At 38.6% G+C, this 24,880-nt stretch overlaps 1 protein-coding gene across 1 annotated transcript in view; it reads left to right on the top strand.

Annotated features, from left to right (window-relative positions):
- The window catches only part of CACNA2D3 (calcium voltage-gated channel auxiliary subunit alpha2delta 3), a 788,855-nt gene extending 782,911 nt beyond the window's left edge, over positions 1–5,944 (top strand). The window contains exons 35-37 of the mRNA XM_060164015.1: positions 644–761; positions 982–1,059; positions 5,578–5,944. Coding sequence (XP_060019998.1) covers positions 644–761; positions 982–1,059; positions 5,578–5,670 — 289 coding nt within the window. The 3' untranslated portion in view covers positions 5,671–5,944. The remainder of the gene's footprint in view (positions 1–643; positions 762–981; positions 1,060–5,577) is intronic.
- Positions 5,945–24,880: the final 18,936 nt, after the last annotated feature.

Below are 24,880 nucleotides of genomic sequence, written 5' to 3'. Positions count from 1 at the left end.
TGGACTAGCTGTACAGATAAACCCAGAATTTCAGAAGGGCCATATGGCCTTAGTACCAGCTTAACTTGGTCTCTGAGAAGGATGGATCTCCTTAAACAACTAGCATTAATTTCATCCAAAAAATACCTCTATTATGGGCAGACATTGTGCAAAGTGGTTCAGGGTAAGGTCTAGGAAGTTCACTTCATCTTTTATCATTAATATGACATAGCTTCAGTCTATCCTTGTTGGAGGGAGAAGGAAAAATATACCTCAGAGAACATCAGGTGCAACTTGGGGTGATGTTTAGGCCCTGGGAGAAGAAAATGAGTCTTGGAAAAGCTTAACCTCTTAGACCTTGGAAACTGAGGTGATTTAGCCAACTCTGACTCTCCTGTTCCGTACACGTAAAAGTCCTGTCTTTCCAAGGTGAGTTTTATGAGCTATATATGGACATAGATGTACTGTCTTCTTAGTGAAACTTCGTATTTGAAAGTGAAGAGCCTTGGGGAAGGAGGCAACTTGACTAGTAAAGCAGTCTCTGAAACTTGTTTTCCAAAATATTACAGTAGTTCCCCCACCCCAGGGAAAGTTTTCCTCATGGCTATTAAGTTGAGGGATGGTAAGTGACCACTCACTGTCTCTCTGCCTCTTGTTCCAACAGGTCCTTTGTCATCCAGCAAATCCCAAGCAGCAATCTGTTCATGGTGGTGGTGGACAGTAGCTGCCTCTGTGAGTCTGTGGCCCCCATCACCATGGCACCCATTGAAATCAGGTATATCCTTTTGTGTGTAGGTCCAGCCACTACTGATGAAGCTGGTAAGGGGGATCAACAGTAAGGAAACCTAGGGGAGAAATCTTAGAGAGGAGGAGATGATATCCTTTCCACTATTAGAGAGAGAGAAGTTGTTAAGGGAGTTTAGTGCCAAGTTTTGAGCTCTGAAATTCAGAGTGAGGAAAAGGAGCATCTTGGAAATATGCCTTAACAACAGTCAACATAACGAATCCCTTAAGTGTGAACGTTTAAAGGCTCAGAAGATCAGAAGGCGTCCGGAATCTTGTCATGGCTTCCATCCTGAGGTAATCTGAGAACCCTTCCTACTCTTTTCCCATCAGATTCGCCATGAGAATCTCACAGTAGTCAAAGAACTATAGCTCAAAAGTTTACTCTTGAGAAAGCAGTCCCTTTCAGGCAAACCAAAGAATATACAGGAAGGCTAATGGTACTCTACTTTCAGCCTCTCAATGCCTTCTTATTTAGTCTGTGCTTAATAGTCTTATCTTATTATATCCATGTATATTTTTTAAAAGCCTCTTTACTATCTTCCCTACTACAAATGTGCTATAATTTTACCACTTTCCACTATTACACATAAAGTGGCTCTTACCATCTTGTTTTACTTCTTTCAAATTGTAGTTAAAATTATTTTACTGCTTACTAAAAATATATATATATATTTTTTTTTCCTGCTTACTTTTAGACAGCCTTTTATTTATAAGAAATTCATGTAAAGCAAAAGTGGCAATACTAATGTCAGATCAAGAGTCACAATATATAAATGTGGAATGATAAGCCTTTAAACTCCCCTAACCACACGAAGTCACAACTCTAAAGACACTACATTTACACCAAAAGTGATGATCAGAGAAAAATTAAACCTAGTACTAAGAAAGGTAAACTTATCACCGATGTAGGTGAATTATGTCCTTCAACGTTGTAGGCAAAAACAATTAAATATGGCAAGAAAAGTTACAGTTTAAAAATTAAGTCTATCCCCCACCTTGAAAAATAGAAAACTTGCCTAGACCAATTACTCTAGGGAGACTGGGAAGATATTCATTTTTTAAAATGCCACCAGAGCCAGCTGAGTGTTAATCTCACCTGTAAATAGCAAATAATTTTAATGTTATTTAAACTATCCAAGTCCTAGAAAATACTTTAAAGTCAGTATAGTACTAAAAAGAATTTGGAATTTATTGAGAATGTTTCCTTCTACATTCGAGGGAGAGTTCAATAACAACATAAGTTGAAAAGGCCTTTGATAAAATTCAGTGATCACCTCTAATAAAAGCTCTATGTAAAATAGAAATGTGAACAATAGTCCAAAAGCAATAATACCACTTCAATTAAAACCAGAACTGCATACATAGCACTAAAGTCACTAGAGTAAAAATCTTTTCAAGTTAATAAGATAATTTGCTTTGGTAAGTAGATACATGATAAACACTAAAAAAAAAATCAGTATTTTTTTTCTTTAAGTTTCTAGACCCACTGAGATGAGGTCAGTGGAACAGAATAGTAATTCTTATGCATGACAAAGGTTCAATTCAAAGGAGAGAGTATAGAATGGACTTGCATGGTAAATGATGGTCTCATAAGAAATTCTAGGGATTGGATTCATGCTCTTGGATCGGAAGAATTAAAGTTGTTAAAATGGCCGTACTACCCAAAGCAATCTACAGATTTCATGTGATCCCTATCAAATTACCCATGACATTTTTCACAGAACTAGAACAAATAATCCTAAAACTTATATGGAAACATAAAAGACCCAGAATCGCCAAAGCCATTCAGAGAAAAGAGAACAAAGCAGGAGGCATAACCCTCTCAGGCTTCAGACAATACTACAAGGCTACAGTAATCAAAACAGCATGGTACTGGCACAGAAAAAGACATATGGATCAGTGGAACAGAATAGAGAGCCGAGAAATAAACCCACACACCTATGGTCAATTAATCTTCAAGAAAGGAGGCAAGAATATACAATGGGGAAAAGACAGTCTCTTCAGCAAATGGTGTTGGGAAAGCTGGACAGTCACATGCAAATCAATGAAGTTAGAACACACCCTCACACCATACACAAAACTAAATTCAAAATACCTTAAAGACTTAAATACATGACATGATACCATAAAACTCCTAGAAGAGAACATAGGCAAGACATTCTCTGACATAAATTGTCCCAGTGTTTTCTTAGGTCAGTCTCCCAAGGCAATAGAAATAAAAGCAAGATGAACAAATACTGTATGCTAACACATATATATGGAATCTAAAAAAAAAGAAAAAAGGTTCTGAAGAACCTAGGGGCAGGAGAGGAATAAAGACACAGACATAGAGAATGGACTTGAGGACATGGGGAGGGGGAAGGGTAAGCTGGGAAGAAGTGAGAGAGTGGCATGGACATATATACACTACCAAATGTAAAATAAATAACTAGTGGAAAGCAACCGCATATCACAGGGAGATCAGCTCGGTGCTTTGTGACCACCAAGAGGGGTGGGATAAGGAGGGTGGGAGGGAAACACAAGAGGGAGGGGATATGGGGATACATGTATACATAGAGCTGATTCACTTTGTTATACAGCAGAAACTAAAACACGATGGTAAAGCAATTATACGCCAATAAAGATGTTTGAAAAAAAAATGGGACCTAATCAAACTTATAAGCTTTTATACAGCAAAGGAAACCATAAACAAAACAAAAGGGCATCCTACAGGTTGGGAGAAGATATGTGCAAATGATGCAACTGAAAGGGCTTAATTTTCAAAATATACAAGCAACTCGTACAACTCAATAACAAAAATCAAACAGCCCAATTGAAAAATGGGCAGAAAACCTAAATAGACATTTCTCCAAAGAAGAAATACAGACGGGCCAATAGGCACATGAAAAGATGCTCATCATCACTAATTATTAGAGAAATGCAAATCAAAACTACAATGAGCTACCACCTCACACCAGTCAGAATGGCCATCATCAAAAAGTCTACGAATAACAAATGCTGGAGGGGATGTGGAGAAAAGGGAACCCTCCTACACTGTTGGTGGGAATGTAAATTGGTGCAGCCACTATGGAAAACAGTATGGAGGTTCCTGATAAAAGTAAAAATAGAGTTGCCATATGATCCAGCAATCTCACTCCTGGGCATATATCCGGGTAAAACTATAATTCAGAAAGATACATGCAACCCTATGTTCATAGCAGCACTATTCACAATAGCCAAGACATAGAAATAACCTAAATGTCCATCAGCAGATGAATGGATAAAGACGATGTGGTGTATATATATAATGGAATATTACTCAGCCATAAAAAATGAAATAATGCCATTTGCAGCAACATGGATGAACCCAGAGATTATCATACTAAGCAAAGTAAATCAGAAACAGAAAGACAAATACCATATGATATCATTTATATGTGGAATCTATCAAGTATAAGTGGAATCTAAAATACGACACAAATGAACATATCTATGAAACGGAAACAGACTCACAGATATAGAGAACAGACTTGTGGTTGCTAAGGGTATGGGGGAAGGATTGGGAGTTTCGGATTAACAGATGCAAACTATTATGTCTAGAATGGATAAATAACAAGGTCCTACTGTATAGCACAGGGAACTATATTCAATATCCTGAGATGAACCATAAGGGAAAAGAAAATGGAAAAATATATATATATAATATATTATATATATTATATATACTATATATTATATATATAATATATAATATATATGTATCTCAATCATTTTGCTGTACAACAGAAATTTACACAACAATTGTAAATCAATTATACTTCAATAAAATTTTAAAAATAAATAAATAAAAAAGAAATTCTAGGGATTGGAGAGGCCTTCTTATCCAAGACCAAAGAGTTATAGAAGAAAAACAGATTTATTTAACTATATAAAAATCATAACTTTTTGATGGAAAAACATAACTAAGTCAGTATCCAATTTATAGAACTTGAAAAAATATTTATAAATCAAAGCATAAAGAGCTCTTTAAATTGATAAGTCAAACAACTGCATATAAAAATAAACCGAGGACATGAAAGATACAATTTACTGGGTGATCAGAAAATACAGGTACCAATGAAATATCTAACAATAGCCATCAAAAGCAAAAATACCCTTTAGCTCTGCACTGTCACTCCTGGGCATCTTTACCTAAGGCCAGGGCAGGAGCAAGTATCATTGTTTGGTAAGGACCTATATTCAGCGCTCTTCGTAGCAGTAGAGAACAGATGAGAAGATGAATGACCATCAATAAGAAAAAAAAAGAACTGAATAAAATAGACCTAGAATAATGGAGATAGAGAAATTTCCATCAATTAGTGGATAAAAATCATGGTGCAGAAAGGAATAAATAATATGATTTGAGTTTTGTAAAACAGAGCCTCCCTTCCCCCAAATTAAAAGAAAGGCACACACAAAACCTTCCATAGCCAAGTATCTGAAATGATCAGCCCCCTGAGATGTGATCTTTTACTAAGAAGGTCAGTATTTTGCTTTTATAAAATAATCACAAGAGACTTCTCTACCAACAGCCCTTTGCCTCTTGAATGTTCTGCATAATAGTATACAAAGAGTCATTTTGAATACTTTATGCATTGACAAGTGAAATCAGAGATTCTCATTACTAATGTGATGAAATGTAGACAAGTCCATTTCCTGCCATTATCTAGGTTCCAAATTATTTTGTTCATACACTGGAGAGCAGGGAGGGATATGGGGACTCCACATACCCTGGGAAGTTTAAGGCATCTTGGGATCCACCTCGGCTCTAACCAACCCTGCCTTTCCCTGTAGGAGAATGCGAGGGAGTGTGGGGGTGCGCCGAATCTCCAGGCCAAGATGGTCCTTATCCTGCTCCCTCTGCTTTTGATGCTCTTCTCAAGGTGACACTGATGGAGATGTTCTCTTGGCATGCTAAAGTATGGATAAACTGTGAGCCAAAATATGGTGCAACATAGGAGACATGAAATGTAGTCCAACCATCAGCATCTCATGATATTAAGCTGTGCGTGATATAAACTCTTAGAGATATGTTGACAAAAAAGTTATCTTTTTACTTTGCCAGTCATGCAAATGTGAGTTTGCTACATTATATCCTTCATCAGAAACGGGACTGCAAGTGGGCAGCGTCCCTTCTGCTTGAAACCCATTGAAACCAATTTAAAACTGTGTACTTTTTAAATAAAGTATATTAAAATCATAATCTCCTGGTTTGGGTTTTATTATCATTTCACTGCTGAGAATACAGAATGGAAAGTACATGAAAAAGTCACCCATTCCAGACAGCAAGAAAGGATGGTTTTTGGCAGAGACTTTACTCTACAGCAGATTCTAGACAAGTATTTAACAACTGTTTAGATGCTCCACTCTGAGTTATAAAAATATTTACAGAAGTAAATCAAAATATCATCTACATCAGAAGAATTTATTACACAGAGCTCTGACTTTTGTTGAACAAAACTTCAGTAGAAATCATAATTTGGACGAGAACACAAGCTTCCATAATATTAAAGTGTTGAACTATTTGGGAACAGAAATAGTCATAAATCCTAGGAATTCGTTCTGAGAAGACTTGAAGGAGGAAAAGAACAATGACTACAAATGACTCTCAACCTTATTGCTTGAGAATATGGCTTCTGGCTTTCCCCATAAACAAGAGATGAAATTTGGTCTTATATATAACAGAATATGAAACTACCCAGACCTGTAAGCATTTCTAAATTTCTAAATTTCTAAATCCATTGGATCATGATTACCAAATAACCATTCCAAGTGGAATAATTTCTATGCCTAGGTAGAAACGAGAATGCCTTTCTTTAGAGGACAAACATCTAAAAGTCATGTGGAAAAATCAACTTAAACTCTTTTTTAAAAAGCCACAGTATCCCGTTGATATTTTAGAAAAACTGATGTAATACTACTTTATCCTAAAATGATTCCAGCATTTATAGGAATAACAATACTACATTGTTGTACATCTTTAAATTACTATTCCTCCAACCCACAAGGTCTTCCTGCTCCTCAAGCATGCTAAGTGAGCACCTGCCTCAGGGCCTTTTCACTTGCTATTCCTTCTTTGTGAGATACTCTTTCCCCCAGATATCTGCATGCCTTCCTCCCTTACCTGCTTCAAGTCCTTCCTTCTTTGGCAGTCCACCCTGACCTCCTTGTTTACAGTTGTAACTTCCACACGCCTCCACCCTTCTCTCTTCCCTGCTTGATATTCCACCATAGCAGTTATCACCATTGGATTTGTTTATTGTTTGTCTCTCCCCAGGTGAATATAAACACCAAGAAGGCAAGGATTTTGTTTGCTGCTTTTTAATTTTCTCACTGCTATATTCTCATCTCCAAGGAGAGAAGAGTAGAGTGTCCAGCTCAGAGCAGACCCTCAATAAACATTTAAGCAAGTAAGCAAGAGATAGTAGTAGTAAGAGCTGTGCTACCAACATAGCGGGTGACTGTGTATACATACCCCTGTGGTATAGTGCCATGTGGGAGTAGCTGCGTTACTGCAGACAGCAAGGAGTAATACCATATTCTCTATTATCCTACCATGCTAATTTTTGAAGACTTCTATTTGCAGTATTAATGATTGATGCCAATCCTATCCAAAGGTATCCTATCACAGAACATTTTATTAAAATGTTTGGTTTGCTGCTGATAATTAAGATAAACTATAAAGTGATACAGTTTAACATAGCATTATATGGCACAATTAGTTATTAAAATTATAAGCTTTGACATTTAATATAATTGGTAACAGATTCAGAAGGCACCTAGAGCTAATCATAGTGTAACAATCTAGCAATATTCTTCCTAAAATGTAGAGAGCTTTCATATATGTGAAAATTCTTAAAAATATAGAACAATTGCAATATTTATTGAAGGTAGATTAATAAAACACAGCATAGACAAGAATAATGGTGTGATACCTTTATCTGTCCTAAAATTAACAACAGGGCAACTCCATATACTATACATTCATTAGATTAAGATGACATAGGACACTAAAATAAGATAGTAATGGCAGTGGTAAAAACTACTATTTAATGTCTGAAGTGGTTTTAAAATAAGGAAATGTAGCATTATTATTCAAATTATGAACAGTACAGCACTACAGGGGATAATACTTCTCTTGTTATAAGAGACTGTATAGTTTAGTAAAATATTAAAATCATCGGCAGAAGAGCACAGTTTTATTACTGTCAATATTAGAGGTCGTAATAACTTAGCAGACCCTTGAGGGCCATTTGCAGTGTCTGCAATTTGGGAGCTTTGTGAAGATGCCCCTAATTGGCACATATATGCTGGGGAGCCTGTTGGGGGTATTTCTACTCATGTGACTTTGTCTTATATACCCAGCTTGTAGCAGCTGTAATTCCTGCTGGGGACTTTGCAGGCATCATTTCCCCTAATCCAGTGATTACAAATCCTGGGCAACTTTGCCCACTCGGGAACATTCAGCGATATCTGGAAACATTTTTTGGTTGTCACAATTTGAGACAGGAGGAGGTGCTACTGGCATCTAGTGGCTAGAGGCCAGGGATGCTGTTAAACATCCTCCCAATCCTGGGACAGACCACACAACAAAGAATTATTTAGCCGAGCATTTCAATAGAGCTAAAGTTGAGAAACCCTGCTCTAATCCTTTAACAATCAATAAGCTTTTGTCTTTACAAATAGATGCCACAGACCTGGATCGCCACGTGGCATCTAAATTGTGCACGTTTGCTCCACCAATGCTAGGAATTCTTTACATAGTGTAAGATACTAAAATACAGATTCGATTCAGTAGCAATCCAGGTATATCATATACTCAGATGATGGGGTCCTTCTTGTCCTCCAGGCCTCAGCAGTCTTCCACTGAACACCTGGGAATCCTCGGTCACTGCCTGCTGTTTGCTTCAGAGCAAGGTACTCATGGGGCGCTGGCGTTTTCCCGTTCACTCTCAGTCTCCCCTCCCCACACCTGTAGGAGGGAGCTCAACTGTCTTGTTCAATTCTGGATTCCCGATGCTGAGAATTGCTCCTCAACTTCAGTGACACCCAGGAAGTGTTTGCTGAAGGAATAAATAAACCACCCCCACAATACCATTTATCAAAACCTTCTATTTACAAGTTACTACGCAGAGAACTTTCCATCATCATTTCCTACATCTGCTATTATTCCCATTTCACTGATGAGGAAACTGAGGCTCAATAAGAAAGCTACCCAAATTGCTAGAGCCAGTAAGAGGCAGGGCCTTATGCCACACCTTTCCCCCTTAACCATTACAATACTATATACCATATGCATATGTATCAATACAATGTACTATAGTCCCACATGGCAGCAGACCCCAGTCCCCTTGGATAGGTAGGAAGTCAGGATGGCAATACTTTCTAGTTTAGGGTACTCTAATTCAGCAGCATTTGGGCACACTGAAGGCAATATACAATAGTAGATTATAGTGATATTTTTGTAAAATATGGTTATAAACAGAATAATATGACACTGTGGCTATATCTGTAGTATATTCAAAATACAGTCCTTCATACTCACATGCACATTATAGGTAATGCAGGATGGTTTAAACCAGGAGTCAGCAAGCTTTTTCTATAAAGGGCCAGAGTGAATATTTTAGACATTGTGGGCCATGTCGTCTATCTCTGTTGCAACTATTGAACTCTGCCACCGTAGCACAAGAACCCCTGTGTTCCATTAAAACTTTCTTTAAGCACACTGAAATTTGAATTTCATATATTTTCACATGTTGTAAAATATTATTTAGAGCTTTATTCACTTTATTTGAATGGTATTTAAAAATGTAAACACCACTCTTAGCCTGAAAACTGTAGGCAGTGGGCCAGATTTGACACGTGGGCCATATTGGTCAACCCCTTGATTTAGAAGATTGCAGCTGACAATTTTTAAGGCTCTCATTACGTGATAAAGTAGGAATATCCTTGCAACTTACAGGCACACATGCGAGAATTGTGTCAGCACTATCAGTATGGGAGCTTCTACAGTACAAATATGACCACACGATTTTTACTTTAACATCACACAAACTAGTACTGTTTGAGACACTGTAAGTACCCTAGTATAATCTAACGCCTTTATATGTATGTAACTACAAACATAAATAAAAAGCATAACTCACTATAGAGTGCTAGCATTACTGCTACTCGAATTGTAAGGTGGGGGTGTAGGCTGACATAATGTAGTTCAGCACAGTATATTATCATTTCTGTTCCCACAATTATATGTAATAAAGTGAAACATAAAATCACATTGCTGCTGCCAGCATTGGCTGTCTTAAAGCAGTTACTTCCCTCAGCCTATGCTGTACTGTGTGGCCCTAAACTATAATATTGTGTGTCATACTGCTATATCTCATGATGTTAGGCTACCAAGAATCTTGTTAACAAAAATCCTATACCAAATGACACCATATTGTAATTACCCTGGCTCTTAATGGCTAACAGTAAACCAGTGATTAGAGAGAAATATTTGAGTGGCACCTTTGCAGTAAATCATTGTCACAGCGACATGATATGCACTACTAACTGTAGCATCAAGAAGAGTCCTAAATTATAGTCATACTCTTCTTATATTTATCAGTAACTCTGTATTGTCCTTGAATGTGCTACTGCATTATGCTACCACATACTCTCCAAGCTATAGCAATAAACTTGGGGTAGAGAGGGGAGCATTTATTAAGTGCTGACTGTGAAAAGCACTTCACAATAATTATGTCACATAATCCTCACAGTAAGAGTGCACACAAGCCGTGAGAAGGGGCATGTTGGAGACGACAGGTGTGAGGTTCAGAGATTACGGGACTTGACCAAGTCGCACAGGCAGTGATGGACAAAGCCCTATTTACTTTGCCACCTTGTCAACGTTACTTGTCAATTACACTGTCAGTAATGCTGGCACCAGCATTGCTACTGTATTATCCCATGTACTGTCTTAACAGAAAATTTGGCAATATTATTATTCCATGGTATGGTGCACCAATGACCACTCTACTATGATTTCAGTCGCAATAACACAATTACGCTCTACATATTGTACTTTTTCTAACAATAACGCTGCCCTCCCTTGTCTGTAGTCCTACCTTGCTTCTAGTTATGAGAACAATACAGCTGCTGTGCTAGTGCAGCCTGCAGTTTTAGTCGAAACAGCAAAAGTGCTAATAGGGAGCCCAGTGGCCTATACAGTACTATATCCTATGCCTAGAAAACCACCATTGCGACTGCAAGTTTTCAGTAAAATAGTTAAAGAAGCATCACTGCTCCTCAAAGGCAGGACCATGGTCTGTGACTTCCTCATTTCACATCACTAAAAGCTTGCAATTTGCCCAGCACACTTAGGAATCGCTTGGGTTCTATGCCAGCTCTGATATTGAAAGTAATCCCTTTGCTGCGCTACTCCACATGAGAGTCCTATAATTTTAGCTTTGTTAGGATATTATTGCTAAGCCATGTCACACTGGCTTCCAACTTGGAAGCAGTTCTGCCACTACAATAACTAGTGTGTGATATCTATAATTTTAGCAGAAGTACACAACCAGTCTGACACTTAAATTTTAAGTATTCACAGAATTGATATACCATAATGCATTTTGGTTTAGCACAGTAGTAAAACAGAATTCTGAAAAGACCACACATATCATGAGAGTCCTAATATTTGTAATTTGTAGTTTTATATGAGTATCGTATATCATTTTAGGTTTCATTAGTATTATTTTTAGTTTTAGTGTTGCTGTAACTACAGTATGTCGCATTTAGCATACTACTCTGACGCTACCAAGAGGAATACATGACTATTACATAAGGCGCGATCTTTGAAGTCAGACAGAGTCAAACATAAGTTTGAGTCACAGCTTCACAACTTAATCCTTGTGTAATTTTGCTCTAAGTACCTGGTAGTTGTAAGTCTCAAGTTTCTCAACTACATGATGGAGCTAATCACAGAACCCAACTCACAGTATTGTCCTGAGGTTTAAATGAGACGTATCTAAATGAGAAATACTTCTAATTGCACAAGATGTGGTGATTTCAATAATTATTAGTTACTACTATTTTAATTATTTTTACTATTATGTTAATACTGCATACTCATTCTGGTAATAATACTACTAGTAAGCTACTTAGAAGTAATATTACTATATAATAAGCTATCAACTATTTGAACCAATTTTGTAGCAGCAAAGCTACCATCTTATGCTGCATTGATCTCCGCTACTTTCTTCTGTTTTAATACTATTAATGGTAATTTTAACTCTTTTCTTTTGTCCACAACTTTATACCATTCTATCCTAAATTATACCGTATCTCTAATGTTGGTAGTTCTCAGACATTACTACTTACGATAGGCTCTCTGTGATTGAGTCATTTTGTACTGGCTGTAAACTTGACAAAGAAAGGTATTTGTATAGCTTAACCTATAGACTGTTCTATTTTAATTTTACATCCCACTTGGATGTATTAAAGGCATCTCAATCTTGACATGCCCCAGATAGATCTCTGTATTTTATCCTCCAGTCCTGCTACTTCCTCTTTTCTCATCTTGGTAAACAGCCTCACTGTCCCCACCACCATGGCCCAGTGGCATAATCCAAATGCTTATGAACCACCTTTGACTCCTCTCTTCCAATCCCCCAGGAAGTCCTGCTGACTATCCCTTCAAAACATATTCAAAACCTTTCAACAATATTTTATCTTTACCACTAACCTTAGTACAAGCCATGAGACTCTCTTCATAGAACAAATGAAGTAGCCTACTCAGAGGTCTCTGTGCCGTTCTTCACTACCCACCTCCTACCCCTGGATCCATTTTCCTCAGAGAAGACAGGTCAAGTTGTGTCACTTTGCTTATTTTTTTCACTGGAGGTGCATTGATATCACCAACTTACTTCAAAGTGCATAAAAATATAAGATGGTTTGATGGGTGAATAGAAAGATAGTAAACTGGGTAGCTTTGCGTCAGTTTCTTAACCTGTCTGAAATGTAATCTTCTCACCTGTAAACAGGGAAATAAAAGGCCTCCTTACAAGATAATTATTGGGAATAAATGTTTTCATGTAGGTCAAGTGTAAAGATGGTTCCTGGCACAGAGGAAGCACACACTAATATCATTCGTTATTCAAAGTCATGGTATAGATCTTATACAATCAAAATGAATTTTACTAACAACCAGAACCAGCTCTTGTGCTTCCCATCCAGGCTACCCACAGACACAAGTACAAGCAGAGAGGGCCTTGTCTGAACCTCTCATTGCTCCCTTTTCAAATCTCAAATAAAAATTCCCAACCATGTGGTAGACATCTTAAGTGAATGCAGACCATTGCCCCATGGAAGCATATGAAACCCATCTGGGTGAAAGCAAGTGGCACAAAGCCTGACAAACACCATGGAACCTCCCCTAATGAATTGCAGTTTGGAACTAGAACTGCTTTTGGTTTTAGAAAGAATGAAATTATTCTAAGATCTGATGATAGAAAATCAGCTGGTGTGGGGAAGGTGAAAGGTGCTGCTATTCTTGAAAGGACAAGGCCTTTGGAAGAAAATGTCTAAACACGCCAGAATTAAAGTGCAACCTTTGTTTGTAAACTCATAAGATTATGGGTTTAGAATTAATTCGAGTTGAGTCCTTTCCAGTTACCAGTAACCTAACGCTTGGATCTATTATGCAATCGTGACTCAGTAAGTCCTTCAGAACACCACTTTCAGACACGATGGGAATTAGACGGACTTTGTAAATATCTGAAGTTGCCAGTTTAAAATTAATTTGACTTATTTGCTTTCTGGTTGCCAGCAACTTACAAAAGTTGGAGCTTTTTCTGTAATCCTACATATCATTCATGAATCTTTTAAAGAATTTATTTGGAAAAACTATAGAGTGGAACTCAGCATACCCATTGCTGAAAATGAAACATTGGTGGTAGGTGATAATAGAGAAAGGGGGAAAAAAAGATGAAATAAAATTTGCCCTTGATGTGTCAATTAAACTTCTAAGTCTAAACACCATAATTCAGTTAGAGATGTAGATGCTGTATTTAGTTCTATTGTTGGACCCAATTAATTTTTGTAAACGACTTCATTGAAATATAATTCACATACTATACAATTCACCCATTTAAAGTGTACAATTCAATAGTTTTTTGTATATTCACAGTGATGTGCAATCATCACTACAATCAAATCACCCCAAAGGAAATCCCAGACTCATTAGCAGTCACTTCCATTTTCTCCTCTTTCTGACCGCATCCCTAGGCACCCACTAGTCTACTTTTTTTTTTTTTTTTTTGCGGTACGTGGCCTCTCACTGTTGCGGCCTCTCCCGTCGCAGAGCACAGGCTCCAGACACGCAGGCTCAGCGGCCATGGCTCACGGGCCTAGCCGCTCCGCGGCATGTGGGATCTTCCCGGACCGGGGCACGAACCTGTGTCCCCTGCATCAGCAGGCGGACTGTCAACCACTGCACCACCAGGGAAGCCCTAGTCTACTTTTTGTCTCTATAGATTTGTCTATTCTGATTATCTCATATAAATGGAATCATATGTGATCTTTTGTGTCTGGCTTCTTTCACTTAGCATAAAGTTCCTGAGGTTCATTAATGTCATAGCCTGTGTCAGTACTTCTTTCCTTTTTATTGGTGAATAATATTCCAAATGTGACTTGGCCACATTTATTTTTTTTTTTTTGGCCACATTTATTTATTCATCTCTTCATGGACATTTGGGTCTTTTCTGCATTTTGACTATTATGAACAGTGCTGCTATGCACATTTGTATTTAACTTTTGTGTGGGCATATATTTTCATTTTCCTTGGGTAGATACTTATGAGTGGAATTGCTAGATCATATAGTAATACCACATTTAATATTTTGAGGGACTGCCAAACTGTTTTTCAAAGTGGCTGCACTATTTTACATTCCAACCAGCATTGTATGAGTAATCCAATTTCTCCATATCCTTGCCAATACTTATTATCTTTTTTTATTATTATTGTAGCCGTTCTAGTAGATGTGAAATAGTATCTCATGATGGCTTTGATTTGCTGTTGCCTGGTGGCTAATGATGTTGAGCATCTTTTCATGTGTTTATTGGCCATTTGTATATTTTCTTTGGAGAAATGTGTATTCAGATCCTTTGCTCATTTTTTAAATTGTACTATTTTTCTTTTCCTTGTTGAATTGTAGCAGTACTTTATATATCCTGGATACAAATCCCTTCTCAGATACATAATTTGCAAATATTTTCTCACAATCTCTGGGTTGTCTTGATTTTTTTTTTAATGGTAAACTATGTTGCTTTCTCTTAAATTTCTGGCATCTCTCTGGCTTACAAAATGCTTCCATGTTTCTCTGTGGATGTTTCCAAGAATTTCAGACCTCTTGTGTGCTGTCCATAACTGAACTTTGTATCCTCTTTTCTCTTATCCCAGATCTACTTCTTTGTAAGTCTTTTCTATTCAGCCAACTGGTCAACCAAGGCAGAAAGTAACTTCTTAAATCTTCTTTCTCATCACCTATCTCAGGTCCTCTCCTGCACCAAGTAATGTTTCATTTCTGCTTGCAGCCAGGTGTTTGAAATCCTGATCATCTACTATCAAAGTCTGGATCATGTTTTCATCCTGTCTCTTCTGGACTCTTTCAACAGCCAAATCCATTTCCTTGCCTTCCAGTTTGGCCCTTCTAAATGCAAAAAAATGATGACACTCCCATGGGATACTAATGGTTACAATCACTGTCTCTGAAATCATACTTTCTTAGTTCAAATCCTGGCTCTTCCGTTTAACCTCTGTTTCTCAATTTCTCATATGTAAAATAGGGAATGATAATAGTCCCTGCTTCATAGGGTTGTGTGAGAATTAAATGAATTATTATCTGTGAAATGCTATAAACAGTGGCTGGGATATGATAAGCATTCAGTAAATGTTAGCTAATCTTATAATTAGTTCTTCTTCTTTTTTTTTTTACCATTAATTAAAACTTTTCCAAGGCTTTTCTAACGTATGGGATAAAGTTGAAATGCATTGCTTTGGTACATAACGTGCTCCATGATCTGCAATATAAGCTGAGAAGAAGCTACTGTGAGCACAAAATCCTTACAGGGGTTTTATACCTTCACTTTTCAAAATGTGATACTGAGTTTAGAATTATCAGGTGTAACTTCTTTCCAGGTATTGTTGCTTTACTACCACTAGAGAACATGTATTGTGGACTTACCCCGACCAGGCAGAATGCTAAGCACTCTATGCACTGCCCACCTTAATTCTTACGTCTGCCTTATAAGGGGGTTAGTGTTGCTATGCCCAACTTCATAGCTGAGATAAATGAGTTGGTAAGTCTGTTTGTCCAAGATCACACAAGTAGGAAGGAGAGAAACTTGTATATGGTCTCAGGTCTCTTGGACATCATGTTCTAAGCTCTTGGCTCTGCCTGTGGAAGTTTCTGAAGAGGTGTCCACAGACATTCTCAAAGGCAGTGTGGGAAGGAATTTCAAGTACTTGTATCATACTTGTCATTCCTGAATGGGGTATATCTTCTATCTGGGAAGTCTTTACAATATTATCCAGACATCTGAAAATTCCTAGGACAAGGACATTTTAAATGTAGTTTCTGAAAGCTCTTGCTAAGCAGAAATATCCCTCCCCTGGGGGTAAGTGCTTTCCTTTTCTGGTTGGACTATGGCGGATTAACTCACTTGGCTGAAGCCAGTGATCTTAGACCCAGCTTTCTTCCTTTCCCAGACAGCTCCTCACACAGGGTGAAGGATCAGAGGAGAATATGAATATTTAAGAAAGTCATCTCCTTCTTCAAGAAGTAACTCAAGGTACTCGGGCATTGGTGAGTGACTCAGAGCTGTCATCTTAATATGCAGAGACAGCACATTCCTAACTGTGTGCACAGGAGGTCTTCATTATCTGAAGATAATTGGTGCTGGAAAAATACTACTTAACATAAATCCATCAAAAGTAGGGACTAAATTTTGAAAATAAACTGTAAAAAAACAGCTACTTGAGGCTTTGAAACAAAGATAGCAGTCATGAAAAGAAGCTTATTTTATTTCATTTTCAACAAAATAGATCAAAATAGAGGGTAAGATTAAAACTCTACCCTCTTAGAAAATATATAATATGAATTGAATATTTCTTTTCAGTTGTTCTGACGGAATTGTATAATAGAAAAATTCAACTTTTCTTGAACTTGTGTAACACTGTCGTAAAGTGTCTATCTCCTTCAAAATTATTCAAGGGTTTTACAAATTTTCTGATTTCTCTTACTGTTTGATATTCAAATCATTCTCATTTAATGCTCCAATTACATCCTCAACGTGGTTGATTTTCTCTTTTGGTTTAACTCTGCCCAATCCTCCTTGGTCCACGGCTTTGGGTATAGCTAACTTGATTCTTCAACTTCCCAGGACTCCAAGAAATTTTGCATCCTTTACAAAGTTTGAAATTTCATTTTGCAGTCAATTTGCCTTGTATTTGCTTTATGTTGTCCAGTGTTTACATTACACAATCAACATGAGACAGACCAACAATGATGTTGACCCATTGGGTTGGGACAGGAGCTGATGTTAAACAGAGAGAGCTCTATAAGAGGGGACAATTTTAAATGGTATTTTTGTGCTATGCCTTTGCTTCCATATGCAAACTCATAATTTTGACACCTCTCATTATTGGCATCTGATTTTCCAAATCTCAGACACAAAGATCCATTCTGGGCTCAGGTACCTTGAATCCTTTAATATTATCTAGAGTTTGCTCCCATGGCTAACTCACTTTTCAGGTGTCAGTTCAATATGAGCTTCTGGAAGGTACCTCCACTGACCCCTCCACTTCACCCTTGAATCACCCTTTTACACGACCTTCTATTTATCTCCTTAATAGCACTTAATAAAGGAGATAGAGATCTGACCTGTCTACTTTCTGATTTCTGTCTCTGAGTCCAGGACATATGTTTCAGGAGAACAAGGACTTTGTCGATTCTCCTTTACACACACAAAAACTGTCTTAGTCTTTGTTAGGTGGAAAACAACACTTTACAATGTGCAAAGAGGTATGTGGAGAGAGCTTGGAGGCACTCCGTGTGCCCGGTTTCCCCGATCTGAAGACCTTAAACCTCTTCCTTGGGGCCATTGAAGGAACCTTTGCTTCTTTCTAAGATACAGAAGCCAACTGAGACATTTTAGATTGTGGGGAAGCCTTCATGAGGAATTTTCCAGGATTAAGAATTAGATACAAAGGAAGTTATTAATTTATGTACATTCCCCCTACCTAAGGATTTTTGCCTTATTGTCAAATTAATCACTTTATTTTCCCACTGAAGGAGAAAAGAGACACGGGAAGCCAGATAAACGGTTCATTTGCTCATGAATTTTCATCAGTCTTTCTCCCAGGACTCTAAGGTTTACTTAAAAGGGCAATTTTCTCTACATTTTAAAGGCTAACTAAAATTGGGAATATCATGAGAAAAATGCTTCCTTGTAACTCACGGACCATTACTGGATGATCCAGATCAGATTCTGCTTGGTGCCAAAGGGAGATAGTCCCGAAGTCCTTGAAACAAAGGAATGGTAAAACTAAACAAGATACAGAAAGATCAGGAATCCGTTTTCCATTGCTAAGACCCCAGAAACCTATAAAAGCCATTGTTTTATGGGAACACTTAGCAAAGTACTGCCCAAGTCCATTTTAAAGGCTTGAAATCCTTTGACATATGGCAGTCATTATGTGTGCTCAGCTGTCTATCTTGCACAACACTTTTTTCTTCCCTCCCCCAAGGAAAGCATTTCTGAGGCCCTACGTTTACCATATTTTACAAGAAGCACTTAGTGGCAAGCAAGGCTCAGAAGCAGTCTCAGGAAGAACAGTCCTGGCTAAGAGCTCCAGGAGCACCAAAGCATTTTGTCTCAAGTGGAAGCCTTGAGATGAAGCTTTTTCAGGTTAGAAGGGGGCATACATTGCTAATTGGGTTTTACTTTAGACAAAGGTCTAATGACTCAGACATCGTAGGCGGCAAAATGGAGCATATTGTCTTGCTTGGCCTTTTCCCAAAACAGGAGGATATGTGGGTGTCATTGGGCTTTTGGGGTGTGTTGGGATTTCCCAGAGAGCAGGTGATGGAAATGATAGAAAAATCAAGGCAAACTCTCTCAGGGTACCTCTGCGGCTCCCTTTGTTTCAGAGCATGTGCTGGATTCCTCATCACCAGCACGCTCAGGATAAGATGTTCCTGAGCTCTTGGAAGAGCAGGTAGAGACTTTCCCCATAGCCCTCCTCCTCCATCCTTACTATGGGAACAGTAGGTAAAATATATCCATATTGTATTCTTGGAAAAGTCTCTGCAAAGCTGCCTTGATGTGGTTCTTCTTACCAAAACCATCCAGACTGTCCCCAGGAAGTAAAAATAGTTGAACCCAAGTATGTAAGGCAGTGCAGTCCAGGTTCAGATCAACTATGGAAGCCATAATATGTTCTCGACATTCCTTCTTGATCTTGGCCCAAACCAGGATGAGCGAGACCTACAAGAAACAAACGATGCCCTAGTTTAGAGTTTGCCACCCGTCAATAAAATCCATCCTCCACACCAGAATGCCTGGGAAGAAATTCACATGGATGTTTGCTTTCCCAAAATGTTAAGAGTTTTTATCAAAAGAGCACACAATACACTTTTATTTTCTGCTAGCGGGAGACCCTTATTCACCCTTCTTGCAATACCAAACTGAAATCAGACTAAAAAAGGTGGGTCCAGAGAGGGTGATTTCTCATCTTTTACTCATCCCCAGTCAAATTCAGGCTTCCAAAAGAAAAATAAGCTCAACTCCAGAAACTCTGAGTTGTAGTGTGTTGCTTTTTTGAAGCCTTTTGGAGAGATGGCAAAGGGGAAATTGTACTATGCAATACACAACAAAACTATGAATCCTCTTTGGCCATCCATCTTCTAAAGTCTTATGCATCACCTTAGCTGCTCACACCCAAATCTTCTCTAAAAACCAACGTCTCCATTCTTCAGCCAGCTCCTCCCAACTTTCCCTCTTGAGTAGCCACTTATCTTTTTTTTAGGTTAATTTTTACAGAAGTTAGATTTAAAAAAATTAATTTAGCTCTTTTCTCTTCTTCCAATTCTTTTCTCTATCCATTATCCTCACAAGCAAAGTAAATCAAACAGCGAAAACCTTAGAATTCACGGTGAAGGCAAGGCTGTGAATGCTCACAAAAATGTATACCTATTACTCATCATTTATTAAACACATGCGCACAGATTTAGTAGGTATATGTTCTTTGCAGCATTATTTATCATAGTGAAACTTTAGAAACAAACTAAATACCTCTTAGTCAAATATTGATTAAATAAATTACACAAAATCCTTATGATTGAATGTTACACAGTTGTTAAATATTGTGTTTTCACATGATTTTCATCACTTGAGATATGTATATGGTATAATATTAAGTGGAAAAATAAAAGCAGGGTAAAAAGTGTGAGTAAACATTATATTGCCAAGTATAAATAACTATAAGCATCTTTACATAGGAAGAAAAAAAAAGAAGGTATGATCCCAACATTTTAAGAGTAAGATTATCTTTGGACTATGGAATTATGAATACTTTTTTGATATATATATATTTTTTGTAATTTCCTAGTCTTCTAATCCTTCCATCATTTTTACTGAAGACCTTCTAGGTGCTGGAGCTACAGCCATTAACAAGCTAGTCCATGCTCTTTGGCATTAAAGCTTTTTTTTAATACTGTAAGCTCCGTGAGAGTAGTATCTCTATCTATCTTAATGTAACATACCCCTAGTTTATCTTTTTGTTCAATATTCATTCACCTTTTTCTATTAAAACAATATCCTAATTTCTCCTTGGGAAACCACTTGTTTCCCATTGTCAGCCAAGTAGCTCATGGGGAATTGATGCAACTCTAAACTCCAGGAGCAAGCCTTTATTGGTTTAAACTATCAATCTCTTCTACTCACATAGCCATGGAAAAAGGAAAAACATTTCACAATATGAAACTAATTAAATTAGGTATAAATAAGATATAAGATCTTTGGTCATGGTGTTTGCCAAATCTCTTACTGGTCTTCCTATTCCCCTCTTGCTTGCCTAGAGCCATAATGCCTACCGAGATTAGCATGATCTCTTTAGAACAAGAGATAAGTCTTCCACCCCAAACCCTGAGATGGTGTCCTATCCCACTCAGAAGAGGATGCAAGCACCTTATTGTAGACTGCAAGAGCATGGTGGGGCCCCTGCTCACATTTCCAAATATAGCTTCCCACTGGGGCCCTGCTTACCATGGCTGGCCCACATACCTTCTTTCTGCTCCTGTCCATCCTCAGAGCCTCTGCTCTGGGCTTTTTCTGCAGACGGTGGCATGGCTGACTTCTCACCCTTGGGCTCAGATCTCTGTTCCCTCTCAGGGGCACCTTTGACCACCTTGGCTGAAGGGGTTGGTCCACACTGCCGTTCTTTCCTATCAAATCACCTCACTGTAGAGGCCTTGAAGTCCCAGCCAGCACGTGGAATTGTCTGCACGTGTCGTTGTTTGTTCATTTCTGCAGGAACCTGGTCTCTTGTGTCCAGCACTGTACATACCCCAGGAGGTGGAAGTGTGCCAGCATAGAGTGCTCAGTGGCTGTGAACTGACTGAATAAGTGAACAGCCCAGCATTATCTGTGGGCTGTATAGGGTAGAGGTTGTGAGGCACTGCCCGTCTGTTTTTGATTTCTTGGCTGTGTGTTCTTAGGTGAATTGCTTCACTTCTCTGGGCTTTAACCTCCCCACCTCAAAAGTGGGATGGAGAGTGCCCACTGGGTAGGGTAATGGTGAAGCTGATAAGCATGAATTAGCATAACTTGGCACTTAGTAGGAAGGTAATAAATCTCCCCTCCTACATGGGACCTGGAAGTGCAAGGTCAGCATGGAGCTTTTCAGGTTCCTGATGTCATGAGCTTTATGGTCCTTGTTCGGGCACACTGGGGTTTCTGAATATGGTGCCACCAGAGGTTCCATGGCTGACCATCCCTTTTGTTCAAATCCTGTGTTTTTATTTGAGAGTCACAGGCAGCCCTGTCAATGAAAGAAAAGCTTTCTGTGAGCCACACCACATGTAAAACAAAGCTTCAAAATGAGCCGTAAAGGAAAATGCATTCCCTGGCCAGCACGGGGAAGAACATTTCAGGGCCGAGAGGTGCCTACGTTTGAGGCTTAAGAGTCCAGCCCAAGTAGAGATCATAGCCCAAGAGAACAGAACGGAGAAAGGGGAAGGAAGGCCTAAAGTTGGCCTGTCACTCCTGGATGAAAGGCTATTTTCTCTGCTACCTTGCAGCCTGTGGTGAGAGTCCTGGTTAGCTACAAATCAAAGCTGTAGACAGGGAAGATGACCTTACTGGAAAAGCAAATGGCAGCCCTCACTTGTGTTCGGGAATATGTGCACTAGAGAGATGATTCCAACAGCTAAGCTAACTTGTGGATGATATGAGCCCAATTAATTCTCCACTCTTCATGCTGATAGAGGCAGAGTCAGCCTGGGAAAGGGAGGCAGAGGAGGGTGGCTGCTGTCCAAGGCCCCTTCAGAAGATCCCATTAGCCAACAAAATCTCTCTGTAAAGATTTCCCTGTCCCAGAGGAGCAGCCAGCTTTTGTGGACCTGACCAATAGTTACTGCAACAAAGCGCTAGGTCATCCAACAAGGCACATTGTCCTAGGAGTTTGCTGCTTTGGAAAGCGAATGATGACTTCGAACAACGGGTGGGACTTAGGTTTACAATATACTCAGAGACATTTCTTGAGGGCTCCCAGCCTTAGCTCTGAGCATCCGTGTGATGCATTCATGGCTACTCACTCTCTAGTCTCTGAGACGTGAAGCTACCTGACTGCATAAGAAGCTGGCAAAACAACAGAACTGGGCACTATCATCATGATACGTAGCTTTTTACAGTTCACAAAGTATTTCCACACGCATGATCTCATTTGTCTCCACTCTGTGAGGTAGGCTGGGTGAGTATTCCCATCTCCCTCGCCTCAGAGATTAGGAAATTGAGGCTTGGAGAGGCTAAGCTACTCGTCCCAGACTAGGTAATGGGAGTGCTGGGATTTACAGCCAGAGCTATGACCAGAGCCCATGCCTACTGAACCACATGTGATATATCTGTTGGCGAGGTTTATGCCATGAAATTATTTTAAAGAATTGAATCCTCACTATCATCTGAGATCCCAGATTTGAAAATTATGAAAGCAAGCATCCTGGTTTAAGAATCAAATGTCAGTTCCCTGGAGCAAGCCAGTTGACAACTTGAGGGCCATCAGTTGTCCTATACCCTTGGCTCACCAAAAGCAGCCTCAGCATGACCACTGCCTAGAAATTTAAAAGGAGGAAGATGAGCTCTTCTAGAAATATGGAAATCCAGTGGGAGACAATCAGCTAGGTGTGCTCTTCCCCTTACACCCCTTTGTTGCTGGAACTACCCACCCTTCAGTATGTCAGCAGGACCCCCCAGGCAGTACATTCAACACATTAATTATCATATGGGAAAGATGCATGTTTGTTTAAACCGGCAGGTTCTTTAACTTCTATGACTCTTACAACTTCCTAAAGACCCCCAGGCTCTTTGTTGAACTGAAGAACCAAATTAGGCTTAATATGATTTAATGTAAAGGTCTGAATTATGCCTTGCATATACTTTCTGGGAGATGAAAGGACCAATATGCTTATAAAGTTCTATTACTCTTTATAAAAGACTTTTAAAATGTTGGAAGTACCTCCTGGCTAGGGAAAGGATTAGATGCCCGGCTTTCAGTTCGTTACTCCTAATATAAACACACGGTATCCCCAGTGCTCAGCATCACTTGACTGTCTTTATACAAACTAAACAGATGGAAGGCCTTGGGCCTTTGTCTCTGAAGTCAGTTTAATGACTAGGGCAAAGTGAGATGTTTTGTCTGATTAAAGGCTCCGCTCTTCAAAGCCATACCTTCTTCCATTTGGGAAATGACAGTGTTTATGGTGCCTGTGCCCAGTTGGTGAATGGACGGAGTAGGTAGTAAACAAATCTCTCTTTGTGCCGAAAAATACCAGTGCTGGTAAAAAAGAGGAGGCCCAAGTGGTCCATGTGCTGGCACGTGATGCAAACCCAGTGGCATGTAGATCCTTTGGGGATGCTATCTGTCAGATACCGACATCAGATGCCTTGGTGAAGATAAGTGTAAAGGCATGCTGCTTACAATTAAAAAAATATTTCTAATTTTTAAAAGCGACATATCTGTTACAGAAATTTGGAAAATATAGAAGAGAAAAAAAAATCACCCCCATGATCTTGCAATCCAGAGATCAACACTATTATCATCTTGTTACCTATGTTGCCATTATTCTCCAAATACTTAATACAAAGTTTTTTTCTTTGAGATCCTGCAGATTTGGGGGCTTTCTTTTTTTCGCTCATCAATATATTGTGAACATTTTTCTAAATCAATGAATATAGATCTCTTTCACCACCTTTGATAATTGTATATATCATGTGGATGTACCATTTATCATGACTTAATTAACCAATGTGCAATTGGTAGACTTTTAAGTTATTTTCAATTTTTCGGTATTACGAAGGGCTGAGATAAGGAAAGTAAAGTTCCCCTGCGGGAATCTTTTCTGATTATTTTCTCAGGATAAATTCCTGCAGGATTATAGGCTCAAAGGGAATGCACATTTTTTATCTTGACATTTACTGTTAAATCACCCTTCACAGTTTGTACCAGGAACATATTTGTGGGTTCATTCCTTTGTATTCATATCATTCCTTTGTATTCATACAAGATGTCATTTCTCAATTTCAGAGGCAAAAAAAAAAATGACTACACATTGTCTTTCTGATTGGCTCACTGGCGTCCATGTGGAGATGAACGTGTTTTGACTACGTGTGCTGGCCATCAATAGCCCCTCCTTTGTTGTAAATTTCGTTTTCAAGTTTTTTCTTTACTTCTTATTGGTTAAAGAACTTACTGCTTGTAAAGTTATAATCTTCACCTTTCACATATGTTTGTCATTGTCATTTACTTCTGCTTATAGTGTTGTGTTTTTTGTTTTGTTTT

Source organism: Lagenorhynchus albirostris, chromosome 10 (assembly GCF_949774975.1).
Source record: "Lagenorhynchus albirostris chromosome 10, mLagAlb1.1, whole genome shotgun sequence".
Lineage (NCBI taxonomy): Eukaryota > Metazoa > Chordata > Mammalia > Artiodactyla > Delphinidae > Lagenorhynchus > Lagenorhynchus albirostris.
The sequence above is the reverse complement of the archived record's forward strand: the minus strand, read 5'-3'. Positions and strand labels throughout refer to the sequence as shown.